Source organism: Anastrepha obliqua, chromosome 6 (genome assembly GCF_027943255.1).
Source record: "Anastrepha obliqua isolate idAnaObli1 chromosome 6, idAnaObli1_1.0, whole genome shotgun sequence".
NCBI lineage: Eukaryota > Metazoa > Arthropoda > Insecta > Diptera > Tephritidae > Anastrepha > Anastrepha obliqua.
This window is the reverse complement of record NC_072897.1, coordinates 66,139,116-66,158,889: the sequence shown is the minus strand read 5'-3', so window position 1 is coordinate 66,158,889 and position 19,774 is coordinate 66,139,116. Positions and strand designations below refer to the sequence as shown.

Below are 19,774 nucleotides of genomic sequence, written 5' to 3'. Positions count from 1 at the left end.
GTATTGGTCTCGTGTTAGATCTGCATCGATGAACATTTGCATTGCTTCCTGGACAGATAAGGGGCAAATTTTATCTTTTGATGACTTTGTTCGATAATAGGCCTTTTTATATTTGGTTTCGCGAGTTAGCGAAGTAATGATTCCTTTTAGCACATTCGAAGCATCTCGTTTTCCTGACTTTCTTAATTCTACTTGCGCAGCATGCACGATAAGGTTTTGATCAAAATTAGAGCGCATTTCCTCAGTTTTTCTTCTTTTACTTCTTTCGCTCAGATCTCCAAAAGATTTACTCCGTCGTCCTGTTCGATTTGAAGGACTGTCAGCAACAACGGGAATGGCGAAGGTTCCGTTCAGCCAAGATTCATTACTTTTTAGGAATACCGCTTCTTTATAATGAGCTTTAGTCCATCGATTTTTAAATTCTGATTTGAAATGTGCAAAATTGCTTTTCAACGTCTCAATTCGATTGTCAGAGAATCCTTTAATAGACATAAACTGATCTTTCAAGAAATTTAGCCTTGCCTCTATGTTGGGTAAATTTTCATTGTTCATGAGGTCAAACAAGTACTTTCTAGTCACAATCCTCATTCGCGATGTTCCCATTGAACCTAACACAAATAAATATTTCGCTTAATCCCTTGTAATGGAAAAGACCTTTTTCATAAAATTTTACCAACAACATTCAAAGTACTAAAATACCGTTTATCCGGACATATCCGGATCAAATTCTTTGATGAATTGTCAAAACAAGGTACATACTAAACAATTACAATCGAATCTTAACCGGATCTATCTCGATAGTATTACTTATTGACTAACAAATATTATTTTAAGAAAAAAAAAGTAGTTTGAGAAGGTGTGTACTTATAGGGTTGAAAAGTTAACTTTAATACTTGAAAATTATAAAGATTCTAATTGATTTCATTCATTACTAACCTGATGCTTCAGAATCCATAACTCTTTACTCCACTGTTGAACACAAAAACATAAAATTTCACTTTTAAAGTTTGGGTTTTGCAGGAGTGCCGAGAACAGATAACGTACACGAGGTGATATGATCGAATTCCGACTGCCGTTATCGTATGTCAAATGCTTGTAGGGTGCGCGGGAGGGGCTGGCTTTTATTCTCGGAAGGGTCAGGTACCTCAGGAAGTCATTTTTGTAAATGTATTTATTGTTTTGTTAAATGGACTTTTGACCCCGTAGATCTTTCAAATACCTGTATGTGCGCCGGCCCATAAACCGCACCAAACAGTCACTATTTTTGGGTGCATTGGTTTTTCAGCAATCACTCATTCGCCCAAATGCGGCATTTCTGCTTATTGACGAATCCACTGAGGTGAAAATGTGCCTCATCACTGAAGATGATTTTCTTCACGAAGTGCCCGATATGCATTTTGATTTGAACGCCCGTTTTCATAATAAGCCTGAATAACTTTAACGTGTTGCTCGACTGTGTATCTTTCCATTGTTCAAATTGACTTAGGCTCGAATTGAAAAATGTTAAATGAAATGCAGAAAAAACTTGACGTTTAGGTGTGGTTCACATTCAACATCGGCCCTTGAAATTTAATCACCCTTTATATGCCGTAAACGATACGAAGGATAAATGGCGTACAAAGATTAAATCGTGGAACAAACATAATAAAAACATAAAGTGTGCAAGAATGATAGAATACATACATAATTGCGCCTTCCAAATGTGCTGTGACATTTCATATAAACAAAAAAATTTGTCAAACACAAGTAATTGCACACATACACACACCTTTCTTGACACGGCGTCATCGGCAAAAAAAAACTGCATTCGGAAGTTTTTTTTTAATTCGTGATTTCGCAATTTAACACGCGACACTTAATTTTATTTGTTTGTTTACTTTAAAAATCACAAATCTAAACATCCCCATAATACTAAGCCATTCACTGGATATTTTCAAACAAGTAACTTTTCTTCCTCTTTTTAATTTGAAGTGATGACGTCATCTCTTGTCAAAAGCGCGAAAAATAAAGTAGCGGTTTTCGGAAAGCGCCACCATCAGTATTTTATACGCCCAATGCTGCTCGAGTGGCTTACATACCATAACAACAGCTGATTTTAGATAGTGGAGCATTCTTCATACATACAGCATGCTCAGAGGTTAATATAATATTAGCTTCAGGAGAAAGTATTGTAGCGAAGGGGGTTAGGTAATATTATATGAAAGTCAAATCAGCTGAAGCAGACATTATGCTATCTGATATACTCCTTGTGTCTAGAAATGGAAACTTCGTAAAATTCACAGCGAATAAAGCGTTCGCTTACACGAAACATGTTGTTTTAATTTTTGCAGCTGATAAAAGCTGTGGTATATTTTTTAGCGAATTTTTAACGAAGAATATGCATAAATGCATGGAGGTTCCTGCAGCGGCCGCCGTAGCCGAATGAGTTGGTGCGTGACTACCATTCGGAATTCAGAGAGAACGCAGGTTCGAATCTCGGTGAAAGACTAAAATGAAGAATAAGTTTTTTCTTATAGCGTTCGCCCCTCGGTAGGCAATGGCAAACCTCCGAGTGTAATTTTGCCATGAAAAAGCTCCTCATAAAAAAATATCTGGCGTTCGGAGTCAGCTTGAAACTGTAGGTCCCTCCATTTGTGGAACAACATCAAGACGCACACCACAAATAGGAGAAGGAGCTCGGCCAAACACCCAAAACAGGGTGTACGCCTAACTCGGCAGCGGGGAAGTTCTTAACAGAGCAGATTACAGTGGCTCTTCTTCTGTATGGAATTACAACGAGGCATCGCCTTATTATATTTATATGAAATAATTAGGGAGTAAATACCCGAATAATCGAATTCCGGCCTAACAAATGCTAAAACAGTTATCTTTTGCATATGCATGTACATTAGAGCGTATCACCAAAAAAAAGTCGCCCGTACCTCCCCTCATATGAAGTGTTTTTGAAAAACATTTAAAAAAATTTTTTTTTTTCTGGCAACGCTAGATGTCGCCCAATTACATTTTTCTTCATATCTTCGGCATTTATTGTCGGATTTTAAAGTGTGAGACATCAATTTTTTTGTCTCAAAGAGGAGGTTTTTCTCAAGAAAGTTCATTGAGCTCATGCGTTTCGTTGTGGTACTTACCCACCATATCTTAGTTTCTACCATCCTAGTGTAACAACCTTATGTCAGTTAATTGAAGACCGTAAAAAATCATAAATCTTTTGCGAAAAAAGTATTTCGATTCAATTAGTAGAACCAGAAATATAAATAATTTATTTTTAGTCTAAAGCCATACAAGAAAAAGTAAATTTTATTTATTTTCCTCGCTCGCGAAACAGTTAGTGAATTGTTTGTCTTGTAACGGAAATTTTAGTCCACAAAATTTTGTCGGGATTCAAGCTTGCTGTATTTCTGCCGGCTCTCGAGCTTAGATAAAATGTGGCCCATGCGTTGTTCTTCGGTGACCGCCATTGCAGATTCATGAACTGTATGAACAAATCGCTCGGTATTTTGGGAATGACAAGGATATGCTGTGAAAAAGATCATGTCGATAAAAGAGAAGCAAAGAAAAATTAATGGTTTTCGTTGTGCATACCTGGTAATTCAATTATTTCATTGGAATATTGTAATGCTTCGAGGTGATCTTTCGCGAAGAACTGCAAGCATGGTGGTTCAGCCGGTTCGAATCTATCCCAATCTATTACATTAAAATATTTGTCACTCTCGAAATTTATAAAACTATCCTCTTTCGGACCAAACATTTGACGAACACATCCATTAGCTTCTCTGCGAGCTGCTTAAATCTTCGTGTATCCATCTGAACGTACGAATGGATCTGTATCGGTTATCATCGATATCAAAATATTTTCTGGGTGCAGAAAGTATGAGTTATTTTTTATGACCGGACCGGGGCTTTCAACTAAAAACAAAATTGGTTTTATTTCGAGATCTACTGAATTAATTGAAGTACTTTTTTCGCAAAAGATTTACGATTTTTTACGGTCTTTAATTTGCTGTTATTAGATTGGTACATTAGGGTGGTAGCAACTGAGATATGGTGGGTAGGTACCACAACGGAGCGCGTGTGACCAATGAGCTTCTTTAGGAAAAACCCACTCCTTGAGACAAAAAAATTGGTGTATCACATTTTAAAATCCGAAATAAATGCTGAAGATATGAAGAAAAATGCAATTGGGCGACATCTAGTGTTGCCAGAAACAAAAACAAAAAATTTTTTTTTTAAATGTTTTTCAAAAACACTTCATATGAGAGGAGGTATGGGCGACGTTTTTTTTTTTGCCTGTTGGGCGAGACGCTCTAATGTACATATTTGTGTACTAAACTTCCATGTATGTACATATAACACACAAGGTACTTTATTCCTCTAAATGCGAATGTCGTCCAAAGCTAAAATTCTATGTCTAGCGACTACAAGAACAAAATTCATTCACAGGCGCAGCCGTAGCGGTTGTAGTAGTTGCCATGGCGCTGAACAGTTTCAAATATTGTACAGCACAACGAAAACCAATTCATTGATAAGTTCGAGCTCATATTTCTATGAGCAAAGTACTTTCAATCATAAAACGAGTAGCCCATATGCCAATTTTTCTCATCGATGACAAAAATTTACTTCTAAGATTGAAGACATCAAATCAAAATAGTCAATACTGGAATATTTCTTACAGAAATATTTGCCAATATTTGTTGAATCGTGAATTTTTGGCATGCCGAATGCATGATAGAAGTTACTTCTAAGATTGAAGAAATCAAATCAAAATAGTCAATACTGGAATATTTCTTACAGAAATATTTGCCAATATTTGTTGAATCGCATGCCGAATGGTCGCGGCCCCGTATGGATGTTTACACCCATAAACGAACAACGTCTTATAAACGAACAACGCTTACAAATCATTGAATTTTATTATAAAAATGCGTGTTCTGTTAAGAAAGAAATGATATCCAACTTTTTTTTGCCCAAAATGCAAGAGCTTGACTTGCATGACATATGGTTTCAGCAAGACAGTGCCACATGCCACACATCACGCGTAACAATAGACTTGTTGAGAGGCGACTTCGGTGAACATTTTATTTCACGTTCGAGAACTGTCAATTGGCCACCCAGATCGTGCGATATAACGTCTTTAGATTATTTTTTGTGGAGCTATGTTAAAGCTCATGTCTATTCAGACATGGAAGACAACATTAAAGCATTTATAAGTATGTGAGATACCGGCCGAAACATTGGAAAGAGTATGCCAAAATTGGACTAAGCGGATGGACCATTTGAAGCGCAGTCGGGGTCAACATTTGCACGAAATAATCTTCAAACATTAAATTATATGGACTGTACTATCGATTTAAATAAAGCTTTCATGAATTTTTCTGAATTTTACGTGTGTTTTTTGAAAAACTTTCCTATAGCTCTTAAAAAATCACCCTTTAAATGCTCAACAGCCGCAGCTGCTGTCACATATTCAATTTGCATGTACCATACCATCTTCTTGTGTGCCTGGTAATGAAGCATTTCTCAATAAAGGATTTTGATTTGGCTGAATTGAATTGAATAAGTTTAACAGACAGACGTAATATATGTATATATAATTTTGGATGATTTGCAACAAAAATCCAGCCTACAGCGTTAACATTCCTTGTTTCAAATTACCAACAAATTCTAATCTACTGCTGCTACTCGTAAATTTACATAATTCAGTCTATTGCTGTTAACTTTTGGTGAAAAATGTGTCTGTGGTGATTGGTCTTCGTGGGGCGAGTACCCCTCAAAATTCTATGCGTTCCTCTCATTGAGACTCTTCTTTACATTAACGTTCCCTGGTTTTTGTGTGTGCGAATGTGTATGAATTAATAACTAAAGCAGACGTGACAGCCAAAAAAGTGCTCTTCTTTTTTTTCCAAATAACTGGAATCGCTTTGACATTCTCTACATTTTCTCCTCAAATCACTTCAAAGCATTTCTTGTGCTTTTACTTCTCCTGAAAACATGGAAAATAGTCAAAATATTTGATAGAAATTAGCCCTCAAATCCTGTATATCTGGTAAGTAAGAAGATATTCAGGTACTACGGTACGTAAAAAAACCCAAAAGTTGATAAATACTATTTACCGGATACTTTGTCATGACTAAATTTTTATTTTGGTCTATGAGTAATGTTGCTTTTAGCAATTCATAGCATAACACATTCTTTGTGTTGTATAAAGTTCTCCACTGATTACAAATGCATATGTATTGTACAAAACATTTTACAAGCTCAATTTACACTCGGTAATCGCAAGAGTTGGTTCAAGCATTTTCTCGATTTTCGCAAAAATATGTACATTTTATATTTATCTTTGTAAGCTATGAGACTACTGTTTAACTAAATTCTTGATAAGAAAACAGTGCAAAAAACAATAACAAATGCCTTGAAAAAGTTTCTTAAAAACAAAATATTAGTTATATGATTCATAAAATAATTTTCGTTTCACAACTCAATACATACAATTTTCGTGATATTTACCGAGTTACGTTTTCTGTGCTTTGTACTGTTATTGTCATTTCATTTCATTATGAACAGCTACATTTCTCTACAGACATATTAGGAATAGTGCTTAATACTAAATTGTGATCCTGATCAAAATAAAGTAAACTCAAAGGACTCATTTTTGTAGGAGAGCAACAAGGAGTAGCTGAAGTGGTTAATGATGCGATGTGTGTATGTGTATACTGCTCCAGATATCCAACTTTACACTCCCCATTGCAAAAGTATGCATCGAAAGAGGTAGGCGCAATGACAAAGTTCCAGCCAAAGTTAGTAAAATTTACTTTCAACGGATATCGACAACATCGAACTTCGTGATCGCTCTCCTGGCAATCCAACGACGTGCTTCGTTTTTGCCGGCGGGGTTGTTTGATAAACGCTTCAATGTGCAGAGGCTATAAGAACACAAAATTTAGATAAAAATTAGAAATAACTTCTTGCCCATACATATATGTATATATGTAGATAAATCCGCTAATTCAATACATAAACCACTTTCACATTCATATTCATCTTTAAAAAATACTTTCAATATTTCAAAACAGTTCTACAGCAACAAATTTTCTGAAAATATAACTGACGACCGCCGTAGCTGAATAGGTTTGTAGTGACTATAATTTCAAATAGTCCGGGTTTAAAACCCATTGCGGGCATGAATATGAAAATAATCGCCCCTCGGGAAGCAATGATAAACCTTGGAGTGTATTTCTGACATGAAAAAGCTCCTCATAAAAGGCCATCTGTGGTTCGGAGACGCCATAAATCTGTAGGTCCATTCTTTTGTGGCACAACATCAATACGTACACTTCAAAATGGAGTTGGAGCTCGTGCAAAAACCCAAACAAAGGATGAATTGGCCAGTTATATTATTAACCTCGTTCCATATTAGTGCTTGAAAGTATGTTGCGCCTCAGCGAATGGATTCTGATGGGACTAAAATCTCCTCCACCATTGAGAATTGCGTGAGGGTTCTGCGATTTCGTTTTGTGCCTTATTAATATTTTGATCGACACGGAGAATACTGATATATTGTATTTGGATTGGAATTTTATTTATAAAATATTTTTAGTATTCCTTTAATCCAAAACTTTATCAGCTCAATACTTACAGAAGGTACTAGACTGAAACTACCGTCAAATTTGCAACTTAGATTAAAGAAATATTTTCTGAGTAATAGATAATAAAGTTAATTCTGTAATAAACGTTAATTACAATAATATATGTTATAACTCTGAAGTGCCTGCCCCATCATTAGACATAAAGTAATAAATTTGGATAAGCCATGAAATTCAATAAGTGAGTGTAACTGAAGCCTTATTTCCAAATTTTTTCTCGACTCTAGCCCTCAATGTGGGAGGGCTTATCTTCATAAGCGAAAAAATTAATGTATTACTTACAAATTCTTTATTCTGGCTATTTTCTGTATCGATTACTAAAAACGACCTCATCCACGACTCTTGAGTTTTAATTGCGAGCGATATTGTAACAGCATTTTGATTTAACCAGTTTGGAGGTACATGTTTGATTTCGAATTGCACCCATTGTCCTAAACCGGATGGTATTCGATGGCGAGACTCCACTAGCTTCATTGTATGGGTAAGGTTTTGGCTGCTCGATCGGGGAACGACATAATGAATCATAATTATGAGATCATCTCGCCTTCTAATCTTTCCATCGGTGGTTTTTTGCTCTAGAACATCAGGATAATGCTCATGAATCCATTCCCGACCACGTATATAAAGATGTATAATAGTGCGAACTATTGTGAAGTGATTGTGGTCAAATTTAAAATTTATTATTTCCCATCTACGATTATGACGAATGCGAGTGGCTATTGTTGAGTAAAAATGGAAAAGCATTATTTCAAAAAATCAATTTCTATGCAATTCGGTATGAGAACAGTTGAAAAATATATGTTTACTCATACAAAAATTTTTATTTATAAATCCAAAACTTTTAATGTGCGGAAGTAAGTATATGAGTACAAGGGTTGCTATTTATATTTCTAGCCCAACAATGGAAAAATGAATATTTGTCGTTGAAAATAGTTTTATTGTTTTTCAAAATATAATATTCTCTGGGAAGATCAAAACACCTCAAACGGGATGAACCAATTCTCGAAGCACTTTGACTAGTCGCGCTTCCAAGGCGTTTTTTAAATTGTTTGGGATCCAAGGCGAACACACATTTTTTTCCAAAGGTGATCATGCAAATTCTTATGGATGCCCCAATCTCACGGTATATGGCATCAATCTCTGTTACTCAATCATTTCGCGCATAGGATAGATATTTTCTTGCAGCACAACAGATTTTGGACAACCTTCCTGAACCAACAGCTCACCGTGATTTTAGATGTCTTGCTTAGTTAAAGCACGATATGTTAAAGAAGGTGTCTTAGATATATTTTTCGCTGCAAGGTCTGCATAGTGGTTTCCTCTAATACCAGCATAGCCAGGAATCCCCACTACTTGCATTTTCTGAGCCTCTGATTGTTTCAATTATGGGGCGATGATTGGACGGAGACGCTATTGCATTATACATGATCTGCTGTCTGTACAGATGAAGAACTTTTCTTTGGTCTTTTTAGCGTGATTAACTGCATGGAGGATTGCTGACGCTTCAGCAGTAAAGACAGAACACATTGAAGGAAGGAGCCAGTTGCAAATTATTTCTCCTGAGGGACTTGGCCGTAACACTTAAACCATAACCACTTGGTAAACAATAACTTCCTTCCACTATTAGCATAAAAAGATTCCAGTTCAGCAAAAGTATGTTGAAAAACTTCGTTTGAAGTATTTTGTTTGGACAAGCGGCAAAACTTAAGCAGCTCGTAATTGCTGATAGAATTCTTGTCAATTTTTTTTTTTAGCTCGTGTGATGGTTCTCCTAAATATTGGCTTTGTTCTCCCTGCCGCTTTAGCAAAAATTTTACCGTGGAGTCTTCAATGCTGTGTTGAATACCGTGTATCGCACAGTGGTATGGGGCCCATAAAAGGTTTATACTGCTTTTTGAGCAAGTTCCATATATGGAAGGCCCATAGTCAATTTTAGAAAGGAGAAAAGTGAATAAACGATTGCTTAGACGAGAGATGTTTTACAATGCTTAATCTAGACATTAAAGAGTTTCTAACACATTTACAGTGGGAGTTAAAGTTATACTTAGAATCAAATATAAGTCTTAGAATTTTTAACTGTGTCTTACATTCGATATTTGTGTGGTTACGTGTTAGTGAGATCCCGTTGCAATTAAGCTTGCTACATATATGAAACACATATCTTTCTATCTAAAGAAAGTGAAGTAGCAGACTCCAGCGAACATGATTCAATTTCTGCTAATGTACTTGCTAAATAGATATTGTGCTAATTTAACGTTAGAAACTTTTGTGTATACTATAACATCATCCGCATAGATCTGGTGTTCCATTCCTTTATATTTTGTTATCATTCGGCTAATATCATCAAAGGCAAACGCGTTTACAGTGCTTCCTGGAGGTACAAACTCCTTGTGGACCCGGTTCACATCTTCGTCTGTTTGTGTCGTCGAAGGCCTTCCAGATAGCTGTTCGTCTTTGACGTCCTCCCGTCCTTCCTTGAACGACTTGAGCCACTGTTTTACCTGGACACTGGACCGAGATCGGTCCCCGTAAGCCTCCTTGAGTAGCCCCATGGTTTCGGTACTCGTTTTGTTTAGCTTTACGCAAAATTTGATCGAGTAACGTTGCTCCAACGATCGCTGCATTTTCGCTACTGCAAAATCCTAACACACTTTTAAAACAGCTTTGACGCGCGGAGCGATGTTGACTGCACCGCTGTTGCCAGCGAACTGGGACCGGTTTCTAGTGGAAGGGGAAGGTCCAATGATCATTTTCCCCCACCAACCGATTCGGTTGATCGCTTGGCAGACGCTCCGTGCGACTCATTTACTTTTCAATCAAACCCTGTAATATCATGTATTATTATTTCATTGTTTAAATAAATGGTAAATTTGGCTAAAAAGGATGGATACTTATTCCCATACCCAATAATTTTGGACTAGAGGAAGATTTATTTTGCTTGTGAAATCCTCAAATCACCTAGGCTTGGCCTGCTTCGTAGAACGTCGGAAAAGCGCATTAGCTTTCTTAAGGGGATTAGGTTGACAAGTGAGCGATACCGTTTATATTCAAACCAAGCTGCCTGTTTTCTTGCCCGCAACTCAGCAATTTCTTTATTCCACCAAGGAACAGTCTGCATTTGATTTTGGCTTTGTGGTATAATAATAATTTTTATTAAACGCGCACTTTCTTGTTTGGGGTTGTCTGAGATTGTACTTTTATTGCATTTTGCCTCACAAAGTGACTTGGAACTTCTGCAAATCAGCGTAATCAGTTTTGAATATTATTTTTGCCTTGTGGTTTTTGGTTATTGGACCTAAGCGCAATTTTAGTACAATAGGCAAGTGATCGCTTCCATATACTCCAATCGCATTTTGTGGGAAGTGTGTCAGAACACATTGCCAGATCTATATGTGAAAAAGATATGTGAGTAGAAAAGTGTGTTTCAGATCCATTGTTCAAACAGATTAAGTTTACCCCCACATTTTGGTGCGTGCGTTTCAGTACATTTAAAGCTTTATACAAGTTTGATATAAACTGTTGCAAATTTTTTGTTTTGAAACTAATTTTAGACGAGATTGCGTGGAGCGTACAAGTGATTTAAGGGGTTAGGGGTAGTCAGAGGCCCGAAAAAATGATGATTTTCACGATTTTTTTTTTGCTACTTAATTAATTTATTTAACAAAAATAAAAACATAGCATAAAAACATCATGTTTTAACTTGACTTCACCAAAATTTCAAAAAAAAAAATTAATAATTGCAAAAGTTATCGCTGTTTGTGTGAAGCCCGTTTCTCCAGAAGTCCCTTGCGGTGAACATCACAAGTCCTTGCAGATTCATCTAAAACCAATCGGACAAGAAAAATTAGTTTTATTAATAGATAATCTTGTGCCTGATCGAAGCTTTTTTTTTCAAAATGAACAAAATGGCGGCCTCAGAAAATTTTTTCCAGATTTTAGAGCAAAAAACCAACAGTTAATTGTTAAAAAAAAATCGAAATTTTTGAAAAAAAAATCCTTCGATCAGGCACAAGTTTTTTATGTTTTTCAAAAGCTGTATAAATTTTATTGAAATCTACGTAGCGGTTTTTAAGTTACAGTGTTCACCAGTTTGAAAAACATAGTTTTGAGAAAAACGCATTTAAAGTTTTGCTATCGGCTCCGGAGCTGCCGAGCGCCCTTTGTTAATTGTTGAATAACTTGAAAAGTATTTGTCGGATTCACTTCAAATTTTTACACAATATTTTTAAAACATTATACTTTAAGAAAATGCAAAAAAAAAAATTTTTTGAAAATTCTGACTACCCCTAACCCCTTAATATATTGATACATATCTATATTAAAAATATATAATATTAGTTATGTTTGTACAAAAGAACAATTGTATCTTTAATTGCATAGTGTTACACACTTAAGTATGCCCTGCAGCAACCATGACCTATCTCACGATGCATCGCCTTATCATATTTGCATGCAATAATTACCATCAACCATTCGAAAATAGTCAATATGGGAATATTTCACAGAGAATTATTTGCCAATATTTGATAAATCTTGAATTTTTGTTATGTCGAATGGACGCGGCCCGTATACATATACAAATGTTTGTTTGTAAATATATGTATGTAAATATGTCTTCTAAATGCTCGACAACCGCAGCTGCTGTGCGAATTAAAAGTTTTTACTTTTAGTGAGAGAAAAATATATAATTTTTTTTTTCAAGGCGTATGCGATTACTTTTATTTAAAATAAACTTAAATACATGAATACTATGCTGAGCCGCCGTAGCCGAATGGGTTGGTGCGTGACTACCATTCGGAAATCACAGAGAGAACGTAGGTTCGAATCTCGGTGAAACACCAAAATTAAGAAAAACATTTTTCTAATAGCGGTCGCCCCTCGGCAGGCAATGGCAAACCTCCAAGTGTATTTCTGCCATGAAAAAGCTCCTCATAAAAATATAATATCTGCCGTTCGGAGTCGGCTTGAAACTGTAGGTCCCACCATTTGTGGAACAACATCAAGACGAACACTACAAATAGGAGGAGGAGCTCGGCCAAACACCCAAAAAGAGTGTACGGACCAATTATATCACTACATATTATAAAACAAAATCGCTTTTTCTGTCCCTATGTCCCCTTGAATGCTTAAATCTTTAAAACTACGCAACGGATTTTGATGCGGTTTTTTTTTAAAGATCGATTGATTGAAGAGGAAGGTTTATATCAATATAATGTGAAGAAATATATAAAGGGGGCGTGGCAATCGGTCAAAATGTGGCAAAAAAACATAAATTTTTTGTTTTCACGGTCATAAATCATAAACGAATCAACCAATTAAAATGAAACTTTCTTGAAGTTTAACTTTGAAACATTTACTTTCGTTCTGCATCAAAAAAAATAATTGATATATTTGTTATTTAACCAAAATTGTTTAAACAAAAGCAGCTCTTTTTCCAAAAAAAGCTGTTTGTGTGTTTGTTCGCTGTCAACCGAATGAAGCAACAGGAGTTAAGCGATAATCTCACCACACCTCATTAATGTTGAATTACATTGTATGGTGACGTATGTATGTATGTATTTACGAATCGCTCGCATTATTTCATTTCGGACGTATGTACATATGTATGTATGTATGTACTGAATTCCATGTAATTATATGTACATACAATTTTACAGCGAAATAAACCGCTATTTTCACGTTCTATATTAGTAAATCGCACATAATTAAAATACAGTTTTTGAATAGTTTTTATTGATTCGGAGCGCGTTAAGTTTGCTATCGATTCCATACAATAACATTTTTTGTCATTTACTTTTTACGACAACTAATAGCTTATTTTCGAAGCGATTTCAACAAATAGGTACAGCATTAATCCTTATCCAATTAAATACCTTAAATACATTGTTGTTTTAATATAGATCTATGTATATGGCTCTTTACAGCATATAATTGAAAATACTATTTTTCAAGATATTAAATCAGTAATTAGTAATTGAGATCTACCGGGAAAATTGCGTTAGCTGTTGCGTCATCCGGCATTGCCGCTACTCTTTTGGAAGGAGGCCGAACCGCACACTCTACAATCAAGCTCCCGCTGAAAATCGCCACCCATGATGATAACAGCGTCTGTAGTGTTTCTTAACAGAGCAATACAGGAAAATTGATGCGTGGCTGCTCATTAATAGCCTGGGATGAAGCTACCATGTCAAACAAGACGTCTGTGGAAGCACTGGATAGGACAATGCGCGATTTGCGCAACAAAAATTCACCTATGGGTGGATGTACAATTCTGTTCTCAGGAGATTTCCGTCAAATCCTACCAGTTGTGACTCGAGGAACACGTGCTGACGAAATAAATGCTTCGCTAAAAAGATCCCACCTTTGGTTGCATGCCAATAAATTAGAGCTTAAAACTAATATGAGGGTTTCGTCATCTTTACGTGAGAACAGGCTATTTCCAGAGATGCTGCTAAAAGTTGGCAATGGAGAATTAACACAAAGTGAGGGAAGAATTTACCTAGAAAACCTTTGTGTTTTGATAGACAACATCCAAGAGTTAGTCAACAATGTTTATCCTGACATTGATAACTTAAGTTATAAGACAATTTCTTGGTTTAAAGAAAGAGCTATTCTGTCACCAACTAACGAACAAGTAGATAAAGTAAATAACTTGATTATTTCAAAGATTGATGCGCCGACGAAAATATACTACTCGGTCGATACTGTTCTCGATTTGGAAGAAGCTGTTCATTTTCCTACAGAATTTCTAAATTCTTTGAACCCGTCTGGACTCCCTCCTCACCAAATGGAGCTGAAAATAGGTTGTCCTGTTATTTTATTAAGAAACCTAAATCCACCTAAACTTTGCAATGGCACGCGAGTTATGAGTTATGTTATTAATTATGTTACTATGTACCCTGTATTTATTAAGGTATTTACTAATGTATGTATGTATTATATTATTCACCGGATTCATGTACTATGCTAGTGAATGACATAAAATATGAGCCGATGTAGTTTTATTTTTTAAGTTGTGTTGAAAAAAGAAGATTTCTGAAAAATATAAAATTGTAGAGAAAAAATAAAATTTTCTTTGAACAATAAAATAAAATTTTCTTTGAAAAATAAAAGAAAATTTAAGTGGCGCAGTCGGTAGGATTCCTATTTTTGTTTAAAAGGAATCCAGTGAAACGAAACGAAAACTCTAAAATAATTTTATACCGAAAAAGGACACACTGCTGGTTAATAAAAAAAAAGGCGTACTTTTTCCAAGTGAGCAACGAAGTTAGTTAAAACAAAAATTTAGTAACTAACGCAGAAACAACACTGTGACAATATTGTATGAAAAGTCAGGAGAAACGCCAACAAATTTTTGAGAAAAACCGTAAAATGATGGAGGGTAATCAAAGTACCATCGAACAGTGTCTAGCGGCTTTGACGCAGCTCGTAGTAGCGAATCATCAACCCATATCATGGAGGAGTAAAATAGAAAAGGAAATTCGGTATTTGCCGGAGTTCCGAGGAGAAGCAGGTACTCTGCCATCCTTTATAGAAGCTGTTAACAGAGCCCTTGCAGATTTCCCCTCAAGTTGTGATGACGTTTATAAAATAATTTTCAGCCTGAAGATTCAGGGCAGGCCAAAAATATATATCCGTGAGCCCCCCTTCGACGTGGGATGAATGCAAGCAGCGGCTAAAGAAGCATTATCGAGCGTCCAAAAATCAAATGGAAATAACGAGTATCATCAATAATCTTAAAGTAAGAAGTATAAAAGATCTAGATTATAGAATTACTAAAATATTAGAGTATATAAGCGAACTTGCACTGTTTGAAGATGATTCCGAAACTGTAACTAATATATTTAGTGGCATGCTTGTACAAAGAACAAAAGAATTAGTTTCAGGTACTCTTGCATTCGCAATTATGAAAAAACTAAAAATTCAAGAAGTTATAGAAATTGTGGTTTCTTTTGTAGGTCAAGACGAGGGTAATTTAAAAAGTAGTCTACTTCTAAAGCATACAATAAAAAATACTGAATGTCATTCAAAATATTACCAAAATCAAAATTACTACTCAGATCGTAATAGTCGCTACGAAAATGAAAACCCAAAACAGTTACAACAAAACATAAGCAAATACGATCGAGAAACTAGACATCATACTAATAGTTCACAACAGCATTCATATAATACTAGATCATACCACAATAACAATTATAACCGAAATCGTCACGATGTAACAAATAGCAGCAATGAACCATTGAGACAAGACAGCGATAGTACTCGTAGGCAACAATATAGGCAAAGCGAACCGATGGAGGTAGATGTTATCAGCCAAAACAAACAAATACAACTGAAGACATTTTTTTTATCAACTAGCCTCGGACCGTAATAAAATATTACTTAAACTAACAATCGAAAACCAAGAATATCTTGCGTTATTAGATACAGGGTCCACTGTAAGTTTACCAAATACCAACAAAATAGGAGAAAATAAATACAAAATATTAACAGAAACCACAACACCATTAAATACGATAGAGGGTAGAGTGCGTAAATTTAACAAAACAGTGTCTACTAAATGCCCAAAAGAGTTTCAATACCCCTGCAATTCTAGAATGAAATGGCTTGCGATATCAATGGATAAGCCATATGACCTTTTATAGGTATGGATTTTGTTGTAAATAATATAGCAAAAATCGTTCTAAAAGATCAGCTAATACTCTTAATTAATGGAGCTACTTTATATTTTATATCAAAAGAATTTGAAGTCAATGTTTTAGAAGAATGCAAAATACAAAAGGAACAATTAGATGATTTAAACAAAAAAGAGAAAGAAGTTATTGAAAGGTTATTGAAGAAATATAACAAATTACTTTACAAAGAAAATGACATACTGACGAGTACAACAACAATTACACATGAAATAAATACTACGACAGATAAGCCAATAAATTCAAAATTATATCGCTATCCACCCAAGCACGAAGCAGAAGTGAGACGTAAAATGGAAGAAATGGAAGCTCAAGGCATAATTAGAAAAAGCAAAAGTCGCTATAGCTCTCCTATAATAGTCGTCCCAAAAAAATTAGATAGCTCAGGAGTCCAAAAGTATAGAATTGTTGTTGACTATAGACGTCTCAATCAAGTTACAATCGATGATAAATACCCCTTGCCAAATATAGACAGTATTTTAGACAAGCTGGGAAAAGCGCAGTATTTCACCACCATCGATTTGGCAAAGGGATATCATCAAATTTTTTTAGCCAAAAAGGATATAGAAAAAACTGCGTTTGTCACCCCTGCAGGCCTCTATGAATACGTTCGAATGCCGTTTGGCTTAAAGAACGCGCCGGCAACTTTTCAGAGGCTTATGCACGATATTTTGAGAGAATATATTAACAAGATTTGCGTCGTATATCTTGACGATATACTTATTTTTTCTACCACCTTAGAGGAACATGAAATATCGTTAAGTAAAATATTTTATAAACTGCAGCAGCACAATCTGAAAATTCAGTCTGATAAATGTAGTTTTATGAAAAAAAGTACATCATTTCTGGGGCATATTCTCACAAAAGAAGGAATGAAGCCAAATCCGGAAAAAGTAAGAACAATTCAGGAAATTCCATTACCCAAAACAGAGAAACAATTAAGGGGCTTTTTAGGAACGACAGGTTTCTATAGAAAATTTATTCGAAACTACGCTGGTGTGGCCTATCCAATGATCAAATACCTTCAGAAAAATAATAAAATTAATAGCAGTGATCCTCAATATATAACGGCGTTTGAAAAGCTGAAAAATCTTATAACAACTCATCCAATATTGAAGTATCCAGAGTTTGACAAGCAGTTTGTTGTAACAACCGATGCCAGCGATTATGCTATTGGCGCAGTGTTATCGCAACAGGGTCACCCAATATGTTATGTATCGCGGACTTTAAACAAGCACGAAAAGAGTTATAGCACAACAGATAAAGAGTTTTTGGCAATTGTTTATTCGGTGAATTACTTTAGGCCTTATTTACATGGAAATAAATTTAAAATTACAAGGGTAAGGAATTCTCCCAAAGACATCAAAGGTGGCTGTTAAAACTTCAGGAGTACAACTTCGAGATAGAATATTTAAAAGGGCATGAAAATAAGGTAGCTGATTATCTTAGCAGGTTGACTAATGCGGAAAAAATACGAAAAAATAATGAAACCGAATCTAATATGCAAATATCGAGTACTGAAGAGGAAGAATCAAGACAGTGGATACGAATAAAAGAAGAAATTGTGAACAAATATAAACTGCAGCTTATTTTGACATACAATATTGAAAATGAAATTCAAACAATTCATAATAGAAAAATCATTGAAATTAATCCTTTAGGAAATGAAGACTATATAAAAGACTTGTTAAAGTGCCACATCAAACCAGGAATAATTGGCATTTTTGCAGACGTATCGGACAGGGATTACCAAAAAATCCAACTTCTTTTGATTTCCACTTTTTCCACCAGCAAAACCAAGTTTGTAAAATGTACACTACGTGCAAAAGAGATACTGAACGAAGACGACTTACATAAACAAATATCATTATACCATACCGAAGAATCTCTACACAGCGGTATTAACGAGTGTTACAATAGTCTGAAAAATAAAATATACTTTCCAAAATTAAGAGAACACATTCATTTAATAATTAATAATTGTCAGAAATGTCAGGAAATAAAATATGACAGGTATCCTGTAAAGCAGAAGTTTTGTATCATAGAAACGCCAGCTGAAAAAAACGAAGTCATTCATTTAGATATATTCCACATAAAAAAACATTCATTCGTAACAACTATAGACAAATTAACAAAGTTTGCCGCAGCTTATGATATAGGAAATAGAAATTGGCAAACGAAGAAAACTTTGATTTTAGAACACTTTGCTAAATTTGGTAAACCGAAAAAAATTATAATGGATAGCGAGTTCAGGGCAGAACAGTTGCCTGAATGTTTAAAAGAGGAAAATGTAGTTGTCCATTTGACAAAACCCAACTCACACACTGGCAATGGCGACATAGAAAGAGGATAAAGATCTTACTATAAATATAAAGATGCAGGTTGCTATAAATACTTATAATAACCGATACCATACAACTTTAAAATTTACCCCTAAAGAAGCCAGAGATGTAGTAGATGCAGCTGTTTTGTGTGAAAGAACAAGAAAAATTAAAGAAAATTTAATAAATAAAAGAAATATGAGCAGAGAAACTTATGTAGAAAAACGAATAACAGGCCCAGTTAAAAATTATAAAAGAGTTAGGCATAAAGACCAACCCTATTATAGAATACTGCCATTAAGAAATATTCATGTATCTAATCTTATCATATTTATGTGCATTTGAATATGCATTTTTTGGTCCTGTGCCAAACGAAAGTTTTTTAAATTTACCTATGTATATTACAGGGAATAAATCATATATGTATGCATTTTATAGATAGTACCAAACTTTGAAATTTAAAATAAATAAAATAAAACTTCAAAGAAACGTATTTGCATACATATATGGGACAACTAAGTTCTATTGCATCTTTAATAAATATAGTGTTGCACGCATATGTATGCACTGAAGCAACATGACCTACCTCACGAGCATCGCCTTATCATATTTCATGCAATAATTAGGGAGTAAATATTCGAATGATCGAATTCCTGCAAATGCTAAAACAACTTCTTCTGCATATGCATCGACGCATGTGCATGTGCGTATATGCACACTTGATGCCCTAACTATATCTATCTATGTACATTCAATTGATCAAATCAATAAATTCTGTATACAAAACGCTTCATTACCAGGCACACAGGAAGATGGCATATGCAAATATAAATATTGAATTCAAGCAAAACAATGCTTATTAATATACACATATGCATGTACATACAACCGCACACACAGGGCATTCGCTTTATTCCTCAAAATGCGTATGTCGTTCAAAGCTAAAATTCTATGCCTAGCGACTACAAGAACAAAATGCAGTCATAGACGCAGGCGTAGCGGCCATCATTCTAGTTGCCATAGCGCTGAACAGTCGCGGCGGCGCCGAACAGTTTCAACTATTGAACTGTGCAACAAAAACTCATCATCAAAAAATTCATTGATAAATTCGAGCTCA

General features: G+C 35.1%; 2 protein-coding genes across 2 annotated transcripts; both read right to left on the bottom strand.

Moving 5' to 3' along the window:
- Positions 1-3,269: 3,269 nt before the first annotated feature.
- Positions 3,270-3,756, bottom strand: LOC129250868 (uncharacterized). The gene is made up of 2 exons (XM_054890478.1): positions 3,583-3,756; positions 3,270-3,517 (listed from the first exon to the last, which is right to left on the bottom strand). Exons 1-2 carry the CDS (start codon positions 3,746-3,748, stop codon positions 3,357-3,359), a joined length of 327 nt encoding a protein of 108 aa, XP_054746453.1. The 5' UTR covers positions 3,749-3,756; the 3' UTR covers positions 3,270-3,356.
- Positions 3,757-6,114: 2,358 nt separating this feature from the next.
- On the bottom strand, positions 6,115-8,749 carry LOC129249924 (growth/differentiation factor 8). The gene is made up of 2 exons (XM_054889589.1): positions 7,923-8,749; positions 6,115-6,920 (listed from the first exon to the last, which is right to left on the bottom strand). Exons 1-2 carry the CDS (start codon positions 8,382-8,384, stop codon positions 6,552-6,554), a joined length of 831 nt encoding a protein of 276 aa, XP_054745564.1. The 5' UTR covers positions 8,385-8,749; the 3' UTR covers positions 6,115-6,551.
- Between the last annotated feature and the right edge of the window lie 11,025 nt (positions 8,750-19,774).